At 44.1% G+C, this 11,682-nt stretch overlaps 1 protein-coding gene across 1 annotated transcript; it reads left to right on the forward strand.

Moving 5' to 3' along the window:
- The first annotated feature begins 377 nt into the window (after window positions 1–377).
- On the forward strand, window positions 378–2,376 carry LOC122017964 (pentatricopeptide repeat-containing protein At5g66520-like). Its single transcript, XM_042575691.1, has one exon. The coding sequence runs from the start codon at window positions 478–480 to the stop codon at window positions 2,305–2,307; it is 1,830 nt and encodes a 609-aa protein (XP_042431625.1). The 5' UTR covers window positions 378–477; the 3' UTR covers window positions 2,308–2,376.
- The last annotated feature ends 9,306 nt before the right edge of the window (window positions 2,377–11,682 follow it).

An 11,682-nucleotide genomic window follows, 5' to 3' on the forward strand; every position in this document is an offset into this window, starting at 1 on the left:
TAAATCCAATAAAAATGAATTTAATAAATGAAAATGAACATGAAGGATACTAAATCCAATTAAAATTCCACCATTATCATCCCTAATTATTAGGACATTTTTATAAATGGAACTTTATTTACCCATATACGGTGCTTTTGCAATTTTTTCTTGTTATTAAAAGCTTATTTCCAATCCATTATTATTGATTATCCCAACGAATAGGATGGTTAGCTACATAACAGCATCAAAACCACATTTGCCACTAATTAAGACCACTTTATTATAAATTCTACGGACGGACTGTGAGCACGCTGCGTAATTATCTTTTACTATAAATAGATAAATTTCAAAATACTTTTTAATGATTAAATAGCATTTTTTTGAAATGAGTTAAAAAAAATTTATTAGTGCCATTGTGCCAACCGTTACCTTAGGGCTGCTTTAAAAACAGATAAAACTTGAGGGGTACATTGAAATTTTCCGTTAAGTGATTCTATGGTAATTTACCAATTCAGAGGGGGAATTGGGGCGATGAGTGCCCGCCACACCGGTTTCATAGTCTGCCGCCGCCGCCCCGCCGCACCTTCTTCTTGCCACCTCGAACGGCATCGCCGTTGCCGCTTCTCCAGCCTGACCGAGCTCAAGAAAACCCATGCGAAGCTCCTTAGATGCGGGGAGCTCGACGACAGTCTCATCGCCGGCAAGCTGGTTGCCGACATCGCCATATCCGACCCCTCCAACCTCCCCTATGCACGCGCCCTCTTCGCCCGCATCCCGCCGCCCCTCAACGCCTTTATATGGAACTCCATGATCCGCGGCTACGCCCACAGCAGCAGTCCCGAGGAGTCTCTCTCCCTCTTCCGCTCCATGGTCGCCCGAGGCTACGCCCCCAACAACTATACCTTCCCCTTCCTCCTCCGTGCCGCCGCTCGCCTCCCCGACAACAGCTCTAGCGTGGGGCTATCCCTCCACGCCTCACTCGTCCGCCGTGGTCTCGACTGCCTCGATCCCTTCATCGTCACCTCCCTCGTCAGTCTATACGCTTCCATTGGGTCGGTCGACGACGCTCATAAGGTGTTCGACGGAAGTCCCCACAAGGACGTCACCGCATGGAACGCGCTCTTGAAGGGCTACATCGCGTGCGACCGGCACGCCGACGCTCTGCGCTTGTTCCGGCAAATGCATGGCCGAGTCGACGCCGACGAGATCACCATGCTTAGCGTGGTGGCCGCGTGCGCGCACATCGGGGCGCGCGGGATCGGCCGGTGGATCCACGCCCACATCGGCAGGAACCGGATGCGGATGACGCTAAATCTCGCGACCGCGCTCGTCAACATGTACGCGAGATGCGGCGAGATCGAAAGCGCCCGGTGGGTGTTCGACAGAATACCGGAGAAGGACGTAAGGGCGTGGAGCGCAATGATAAGCGGCCTCGCGCTTCACGGGCTGGCGAAGGAGGCGCTGGAGCACTTCGCCGAGATGCAAATCGCCGGAGTCGATCCCGACTCGGTGACGCTCACCGGCATGCTGAGCGCGTGCAGCCACGCCGGATTAGTGGACGAGGGCCTCCGGGTTCTGAAACGGATGAAGGTCGACTATGGCGTGGAGCCGACGATCGAGCACTACGGGTGCGCGGTGGATCTGCTGGCGAGAGCAGGGCGTCTGGATGCGGCGCTGGATCTGATCGAGACGAGTCCTGTGAGAGCCGACGTGGTCACCTGGGGCGCGCTCCTGGTGGCCTGCAGAGTCCACAAAAACCTAGATCTGGGCAAGCGGGTGGCGCGGGAGATGCTGGATCTCGACCCCCACCACGCCGGCGCTCGCGTCTTCCTATCCAACGTCTACGCTGCCTCTGGCGATTGGAACCGGGTCCAGGAAGTGAGGAGCCTTATGAAGGAGCGAAAGGTATACAAGCCGCCCGGATGGAGCTCGATCGAGATGGCTGGAACAGTGCATGAGTTCCTCTCCGGCGATCGTTCGCACCCGCAGTCCGATCGGATCTACATGATGATCGACGAGATCGGGAAGGCAGCGAGCCAGAAGGGGCACAGGGCGGCGACCAGCAGCGTGGCGCTGGACGTGGACGAAGAGGACAAGGAGGTGTGCGTGCGGGAGCACAGCGAGAAGTTGGCAGTGGCGTTCGGGCTGATTAACGCGAGGCCGGGGGACGCCATTATGATCGTGAAGAACCTTCGGATCTGCGAGGACTGCCATGGCGTGATGAAGCTCGTCTCGGATGTCTACGGTAGAGTCGTGGTAGTCAGGGACCGGAACCGGTTCCACCATTTCCAGAACGGGGCTTGCTCTTGCAATGATTTCTGGTGACGCTGGACTATTTATTGATCATTATATCATTTTAAGATAATATTAAAAAAATATAAATTGTTGAGATAATATTTTTTTCTACTTTATTTATAGTTTAATTTTAGTTAACAAAATAATTTGTAATTTCTTTTGTTAGATGAAATATTATGAAGCTTTTTCTCTAAAATTGGTGGTTAAAAATTTCTCAAAAATTAAATTCAAATAAGCTTCATTTAATTTTATATATTTTTCAGTTTACAAATACAAAAAATTTACTATACTAATAAAATTTGGATTTAAACGGTATAAAATTATGAATAACATCTTAGAGAACATTATTTTCTTTTGAAAACCCTTTTTTTCACATTTATAATACAGATCCATCATATTATAAAAGAATTATGATATGTATTAGTACAAAAAAATATATGAGATAACTCAGAAATTTGAATTCTTTAAGATAATATTTTCTCTAGTTTGTTTGTAATTGAACTTTGGTTAACAAAATAAAATTATATTAATATCTTTTTTTCTTTTCACACGGAAAAAAATGGATTAATTAGAGATCTAGAATTTGAGACTTAGCTGCAATGTATTATTGATAATTTTTTTTATTAATTGATGTGGCGATAAAGGGAGCCCATCAAGCGTGGGTCAAATGTAGAGACAGCAGTCGACGTGGAAGTCAGAGTCCACGTGGTCAAAGGTCCCACTAAAGTTGGTCGAGCGAAAATTGACTCCAACCGTCAATCGGGCCAGAAGTATCAGATCAGCCAGATGGCTTGTCTGAGAAGAACGCCCGCCCGACCATGAGCATTACAACAAAAACATCATATGTTCATTACGGATCAGAGGAACGTTAAGGTGACCGGAGCGCTTGTCCGGTCGGGCGAAAGCAATCTATTGAACCAAGTCACTGCGAGAAAAAGCAGCAGATGTCGATCGAGCAGAGGAGTCTCGGCCAAGCGGCTACCTCGCTCGGTCGAACAGTGGGACCATTCCCATATTTCTTAATATCCCTTTGGGAGGTAATGTCATTGACAACAGAGCATGGTCAACAGGCGGATCGTATGACGAAAGCTTCTATTGTCTCATCAGGGATTTGCATATCTTATTAAGGTATGGTGTCAAAGACACTTTTCTGACATATTCTTTCATAGGATAGTTAGGGAAGTGTGCCTGCGCTTTGAGAAGCATGCACGTTGTCCACTAGGCACTATATAAAGGGGGGGTCCATGCACCAACAGAGGTATATGTTATTCACTATTTACGCTTGTGCTTTTACTGTTGCTCCGCTTTCTTCTACTGTTCTAGTGACTGACTTGAGCGTCGGAGGGTCAACGTCGGGACCCCTTCCCTGGCTTGCCATCGACGTTTCTTGTGTTACAGAGCGGAGCGGAGTCTACACGCAGTCAACCGAGAAGCCACATCTCCAGCTAGCATTCTTCATGATTTTCAAACAGGTTCATATTGACACCGTCTGTGGGAATATAGTCTGTATCTGAAATGTGGAGATGGAGGACGCTGGACAACTCACGACGGTGAAACTAATGCAGGAGGAGTTGGATATGTTGATACAAGCCCGAGTAGCCAAGATGGTCGAGCAACAACAGCAGCAGGTGATGGCCGAGCGCCAGGTACATGAACTCGTGGCATCAGCAGCGGGGCAGCGGGCAGGAAATAGAGACCGAGTTCAGGCAACTGCAGATCGAATCAACTGCAGTTCAGGCAACTGCAGATCGAATCAACTGCAGTTCAGGCAACTGCAGATCGAATCAATCCACAACTTCAAGGACTTCCAAGCGGCATTTCTGCATCATTTTGCTAGCAATCGTTGTCACTAGAAGATGAGTGTTAATTTATTCGCGGTAAAGCAAGGGTCTAAGGAGGTACTGAGGGTCTACATCAAGTGGTTCAACCAGGTGACCATGGATATTCCATCGGTCTCTTCGAAGATATTGGTAAATGCCTTCTCCCAGAAGCTTACCAAAGGGGAATTCTTCCACTCACTCATCAGGAGGTCGTCAAAAGACTTTGACCACTTGCTCAAACGTGCCACAGAATATATAAATATGGAGGAAACACAAGCGGCGTGAAAGAAGGAAGCGCTTGCCGAGAATACTGCTCCCCCTGAACGGCAGTCGACCACCAATCATCAACCACCAAAAGGCCCCCAATCAGGGGTAGCACCGCCGTACCAGGAGCCTAGAATATATGTCGTGCAGCACGTAGCAATAAGTCGACCCAAAGCTGCAAAAGGCAGGACGTGGACATTGTTGTTTTGCTCGTTCCATCAATCGACGACATACAACACCCGAGACTGCTATAACTTGAGGCCAATTTCAAGCAGTCTGCCTCCTCTAAGATATAGCCGTCGGTCACCATCTCCTGATCGACATCATCACCGTCAAACGGACGGGCAACAGGAAGAAGAAAGAACGACGACCAAGCGACATTAGCGTCAGCCTCAACGGAGAGGTAACACAAGTCCCATCCGAACTTTCGTTGTGCGGACTAACCCTCGGCTCGAGAGGAGGAAAACCGAAGCAATGCCGCTCGAGGTGAAATTAGAATGATCGTTGGTAGGCCAACCGGCGGTGATTCTAATCGAGCAAGGAAGTCGCATGTCAGGTGATTGGAGATACATGCTATAGGATGCAGCAAAAAGAAACTGAGGGACCAGAGATAAGTTTTGACTCTCAAGACCTAAAGGGAGTGGAGATGCCTCACGATGACGCCTTGATCATCCGAGAGGTAATAGCTAATTTACTATTCATCGAACTTTTATTGATACTAGTAGCTCGGTGAATATAATCTTTAAGAAGGCGTTCGATTAGTTGCAAATCGACTAGAGCGAGTTGCAGCCCATGATGACCCCGCTATATGGGTTCACAGTCAATGAAATATTGCCGATCGGACAGGCTCAACTGGTCATATCACTCGGAGAAGAGCCTCTCAAGAGAATTAGAATCACAAATTTCATTGTGGTGGATGTGTCATCCACCTACAATGTCATATTGGGCCGACCGACTCTAAATGAGTTTCAAGCTGTGGTGTCTACCTTCTGCCAAAAAATAAAGTTTCCGGTGGACAATGAGGTGGGCAAAGTCAAAGACAACCAGTTGGCCGCTTGGCGATGCTACGTCGAGATAGTCGAATCGGAAGCAAGGGTCGCGCAAAAGATTCAATGTTTGGAGGTGAACACCATCATGAAAGAACCTCCCGTGCTGGTCTATGAGGAAAAGGAGGAAGTTCATATCCATCCTAGCCGGTCAGAAGCCACTGCATTTATCACCGTCGACCTGATAGATAGCTGGTCGCCTGCCTTAGGTGAAACCATTATGTGTTCGCCTAGTCAACACACGAGCTCTCGGGCATCTCGCCAAGTGTGGCTCAGCATGAGCTTCACGTCCGACCGTATGCTTGGCCAGTGAAATAGAGGAAGAGGGACTTCAGCTCGGAGCAACATTAGATCATTCGAATAGAGATAGAAAAGTTACTTGAAGCTGGTCACATTCGTGAGGTACAATTTCTGAGCTGGTTGGCCAATGTCATGCTGGTCTGGAAGCCAGGCAATAAGTGGCGATTCTACATCGACTTCCGCAATCTAAACAAAGCTTGCCCAAAGGACTTCTATCCTTTGCCCAGAATAGATCAAATGGTGGACTCCACGATGGGTTGTAAGCTGATCTGCATGCTCGAGGTGTACCAAGGCTATCACTAAGTGTCGTTCGCCCTTGAAGATCAAGAGAATGCCAGCTTCATTACGGCTGATGGGATCTATTGCTACAACGTCATGTCATTCAGACCGAAGAATGTCGACGCCACTTATCAAAGATTGATGAACAACGTGTTCCTACGGTAGATTGGCTATAACATAGAGGTATATGTCGATGACATCTTGATAAAATCTCTCCGAGCCACTAACCTTTACGCAGATATCTAAGAAACTTGTCGAATTCTGAGGGCATACGAAATCAAGATTGTTGGTGCAGTCGACCTCTAGGGTTTCGATGTTTGACAATATACCTAAGTCTGGTTAGTTTGACCAAGGGTTGATCCAAACAAGACTTGATGTTTGGAAGAGAGAAGTCTAGTCAGGATTAGATGTCTAGCAAATGTAAGTCCTAACCAAAGGATAGGCAGGTGAGAAGTCTACTGAGTGACTAGTCCTAACTGGAAGTTAAGCAAAGTGGAAGTCCTAGTGAGTAAAGTCAGACCCTAGTGAGTGAAGCTAGGTGGTAGAAGTCCTGGTGAGTGAAGCTAGGTGAAGGAAGTCCTGGTGAGTGAAGCCAGGCAATGGAAGTCCTAGTGAGTGAAGCTAGGTAACCCTAAGTTATACTTGAATTCTGTTAACACTATTTTGCTTTATCTATTGTGCTAACTCAGTATTTTAGGGGAGTTCAGTTAGGTCGATGGGCTGACCAGGTAGCTGGTACGAAGACCAGACAGGTCGACGGGATGACCGGATGTCTGGTAGGTAAGTTAAGGTAAGTCACTGGAGGGGAGTGACTTGGTGATGATGCTTTCCTCCTTCGAGAGAACAGTAGGCGTCAATCCAACTTAGATCCATTTCAGAAGTCAAAGTTGAGATCTTGATTAGATTCTGGTCTCGGGGAGACAAAATCTAATTACTACTCTGTTTGAATATAATTGTGCTAACACTTTATTTTACAGGGTAGCATAAATTGTATTTTTGCCTTGGACTAACATTTTCTTGCAGAAAAATGATTTTCTGGAAAATGGTGATCCGGACACCCGGAAGGCAAAACTCATCCTCGTCGCAACGTGGGGCGCGCTGATTGGCTGGGCTAACGTCACAGTCCAGGAGCCTGAAAGGGAGCCGGGCACCCGGAGCACTCCTATAAAAGGAGCCTTCCTCCAGAGCTACGAACAACAATTGCTTCCTACGACATCTCTATTGCGCTCTGCTCCTGCGTCGTGACGACGCTTCTTCCACAACTTGCGGCTCAAGTTCTTTTTAATTGTTGTCGGTATACTTTCTTTTTAAACGAGTTCTTGTGCTTTCATTTGTAAACACTTTTCGAACTGCTAGTGAATTGCCCAATGAAAGCACTCGACGAGTGTGAGCCTTGAAGTAGGAGTCGACGAAGGCTCCGAACCAAGTAAAATTAGTTTGTGTTAGCATTGTGTTTTGTGTTTTTTCCGCTGCTTACTCTAATTCGATAACGACTTTTGATGATTGCTATTCATCCCCCCCTCTAGCGACTTCCACGATCCAACAAAGCTGAATCTGAACAAGTGTATGTTCGAAGCAAGCAATGGTCGCTTCCTTGGCTATATTGTCACCGAACGGGGGATTGAAGCAAATCTGAGCAAAGTGATGTCGTTACAGGATATGCCCCCGCCCTACAACTTGAAGGAGGTTCAACGGCTAATCGGAAAGATCAACACATTATCAAGATTCATCACCAAATCGTCTGATTAGAGTCGCCCGTTCTTCAAGGTACTACGTCGTGAGACAAAATTCCAATGAAACGAGGAGTGCGACAAGGTGCTAGAAGAGCTTAAGGTGTACTTTACCTCCCTACATGTATTTGTAAAATCCAACGCCAGCGAGCCACTCTGGATTTATTTGTCATCCACAAATATATGGTTGGCTCGACGTTGGTGTAGCAGAATGGCTCCAACTGCCAATGTATTTTCTAAGTCATATATTAAAAGATGCATAATTCCGCTACACCAATCTCGAAAAACTAGTATATGCGCTAGTACTCGCCGCTCGGAGGCTTCGTCCATATTTTCTCTCACATCCGATAAGTGTGATGACTAATAGCGCACTGGAAAGAGTTCTCCTTAACCCAGAAGTGTCCGGATGGCTGATCAAATGGATCACTGCATTGAGCGAGTTTGACATACAGTATCAACCTCGGACAACAATCAAGGCCTAGACCTTAGCTGATTCTATCACCGAGGTCCAGAACGTCGAGCCGGATGCAACTTGGAAGATATATGTAGATGGTTCATCCACTCGGTAAGGTAGCGGGATCAGCATCCTCTAGATATTGTCATAGGAAGACAGGATATAATTGTTCGTACGACTGGATTATCGGGCTACAAATAACAAAGCCGAATATGAGACATTGATAGCTGGCTTACAGGCAGCTCGACATTTAGGAGCCTTGAGTCGACAATTCAACAGTAGACCGACGACTATAAATCCTTGAGTCGACAATTCAACAGTCGAGTGACGACTATAAACCCCGGATCAACAGTCGAGCAGCGACTATAAACTCTTGAGTTGATTATTCAACAGTCGAGCGACGACTATAAACCCTGGAACTAAAGTCGAGCGACGACTATAAACCTTAGAGTTTACGCCTTCGACAGTCGAGCGACGACTATAAATCCTGGAATAGAAGTTTAGCGGCAACTATAAACCCTTGAGTCAATAAATTTAACAGTCGAACGGCGACTATAAACCCAGGATCAACATTCAAGCGGCGACTAAAAACCCTTAAGTCGACAAGATCAATAGCCGAGTGGTGGCTATAAACCCGAGAGTCTATGTCATTAACAGTCGAGTGGCGACTATACATCCTGGAACAAAAGCTGAGCAACGGCTCTAAACTCTGGAGTCGACGAATCTGTTGGATCGAAAAGAGCGCTAGAGGGGGGGGGGTGAATAGCGATCGTTGAAAAATCGTAATTGAGTCAAAGTACGTAGCAGAAAATAATAACGAAAACAATGCTAACACACCAAGTTTTACTTGGTTTGGAGCTTTCGTCGACTTCTACTCCAAAGCTCGCACGTGAGAGTGCTTTCGTTGGGCAATCCACTAATAGTTGGCAAAAGAGTTACACAATAAGTACAAGAACTATAAAATAAATTTACCGACAACAAGTAAAATAAAAACTGAGTCACAGGTTGTTGAAGAAGCTTCACATTGTCGCAGGAGCATCTTTGGAGCAGCGCGTAAGAAAGCAGTTGCAGAGAGAAGTTGTGTTGTGTTCCTGGTGGAAGGCTGCTTATATAGGCAGTTCCGGGTGCTTGGATCCCTTCTGGGAGCCTGGACCGTGACGTCAGCCATCCAATCAACGCGCTCCAAGCCGACGACAAGATTGAATTTGGGCATTCTGGGCGCCCAGACTGCTTCCGGGCACACGGACCACTTTGGGCGCCTGGACCGCTTCCGGCCACCCGGACCACTCCGGGCGCCCGGATCCCTTCCAGGTGCCCGGATCAACTTTTCCAGCAGTCTTTGTTTCCAAATGAAGTTAGTCCGAGACAATAAAACTTATATTACTCTGCAAAACAAGTGTTAGCATAATTATAGTCAAAAGTAGTAATTAGATTATGTCTCCTCGAAACCAGAATCTAGTCAGGATCTCAACTTAGATTTTCCAAATGGATCTAAGTTGGATTGACGCCTATTGTTCCCTCAAACGGGGAACGCGCCCTCACCAAGTCATTCTCCTCCAGTGACTTACCTTAACTTACCGCTTTGCCGGACATCCGGTCAACCCGTCGACCTGTCTGGACTTCATGCCAACTATCAGATCGGCTCGTTGACCAAGATGGACTTCGTACTAGATATCCGGTCAGCCCGTCAATCTATTTGGACTTCATACCATCTATCCAGTCAGCCCGTCGACGTAGCTGGATTTCTTGCCAGATATTCGGTCAGCTCGTCGACCTATCTGGACTTCTCCTACACACTTAGTTAAATCATTAAATCACATTAAGCCTAACTTAACATATTTTGACATTTATCAAAACTCGAGTTAGATCGTTAGTGCAACCTGCACCAACAATCTCCCCCTTTTTGATACAATGACAACCTGGATTAAGTTAGGAAAAAAGAATATGCAAAAATAAATGACATGGTTTTTAAGTTAGTCTTGTTTTGATGTTATGCTTGGTATTTTGCTAACTTAATTCACCTAACCCTCCCCCTTTGACATTCATCAAAAAATATGAATAGACAATACATGGAAAAAAAAAGTAAAGTAACAAAAAAAACTTTGACAATAGAAAATTTTCAGGATTACTTGGGGGAGTTAAAAAATAGCTTAGAAAATAAATTAATTAACTTGAAGAGAATCTTTAAAGACATCACTGATAAGTGATTTTTTAAAATTAAAAACTTTACGTCAGGATTTCTAAAAATAAAGTGATTTTGAAATTATTTTCTAAATCTACAAAGTTTTCAAAATATAAGATTTCCAAAAGATATAAAAATTTGATAATTCTAAGTTTTTGTAAAAATAACTTTAAATATTAGAAAATTTGAAATTGTTTTCAAAATCTACTAATTTTTCGTAAGGTTTTCAAAAGAAAAGTTTTTTTTGTACAGATAACTTTAAGGTTAGAAAGTTTAAAATTATTTTTCAAAATAAAAATAAGAAGTATTTTGAAAATAGATAGGTTTTTTAAGATAACTTTTGAAAACATTTGAAAAACTTTTTTTTTCAAAAATATCTTTAAAATAATATTTTAAAAACTTAAATAGTGATCAAATTGATTTACAAAGCTATCATTTAAAAACACTAAGGGTGATAAACTTAAAGTGTTTACAAACTTTACAGTTTTGAAAATGCTAGTAAAAAATGAAGCAAGTTTAAAAATTTTTAAGTTATTAATCCTTCTCCTGAACCTGATATTATTTCAAAATAAACAACTAAAAAATATCCTTAACTATCTAACCATTAGTTACTTACTAACTATCAGAAGATAACAATTTTCACTTGGTTAGTCATGTTAAGTCAATTTATCCAGTTAGTGTTTGACTAAGCTAAAAAAACTTAACCTGATTACTGTTAATTTGATATTTAATGCCCAGACTTGTATTGATGTACTGATATAAGCATCTTAAGTCCAGACAATCTGTCTATGCATCTCACCCCTTTCTAAATTTAGTAATGCACAAACAAGGTAGTCCCAGTGTGTTGGTGAGATGCTTAAGTCTTAGATCTATAGGAGCATGCTTTCTAAGGATTTGATCTAGACTAATGCTAAAAGTAATTTTAAAAATTCTAAAAATAAGGGAAGTTTTGAGAAAAATAAATAAAGAATTTTACCTTAGAATTTTAAAGAATAATTTTTTAAAGTAATTTTGAAATTAAGTCCTAATATATTAAGCGCATTCCTAATTGTAACAAATAAACTGAGAAAAATTAACTGTATATAGTAAGTTAAAAATATACAATGCATAGTAATAATAATCAAGGCAAATACAAGTAGACAATAATAACCTAACCTATTGTGATGATGAGGAGAGTGGTTCAAAACCTAGAGAGCACAACATCTCTATCAGCTCGGTGTGACAAGTCCGGTCATCTTTGTGAGAGCTAGACAAGTCCCGTCGAAGATCGGAGATATCCTGCCACATGTCCCATCCAAGATCAGAAATCTCCTGCCGCATGTCCCGTCGA

The sequence above is a fragment of the Zingiber officinale genome, chromosome 8B, assembly GCF_018446385.1.
Source record: "Zingiber officinale cultivar Zhangliang chromosome 8B, Zo_v1.1, whole genome shotgun sequence".
Lineage (NCBI taxonomy): Eukaryota > Viridiplantae > Streptophyta > Magnoliopsida > Zingiberales > Zingiberaceae > Zingiber > Zingiber officinale.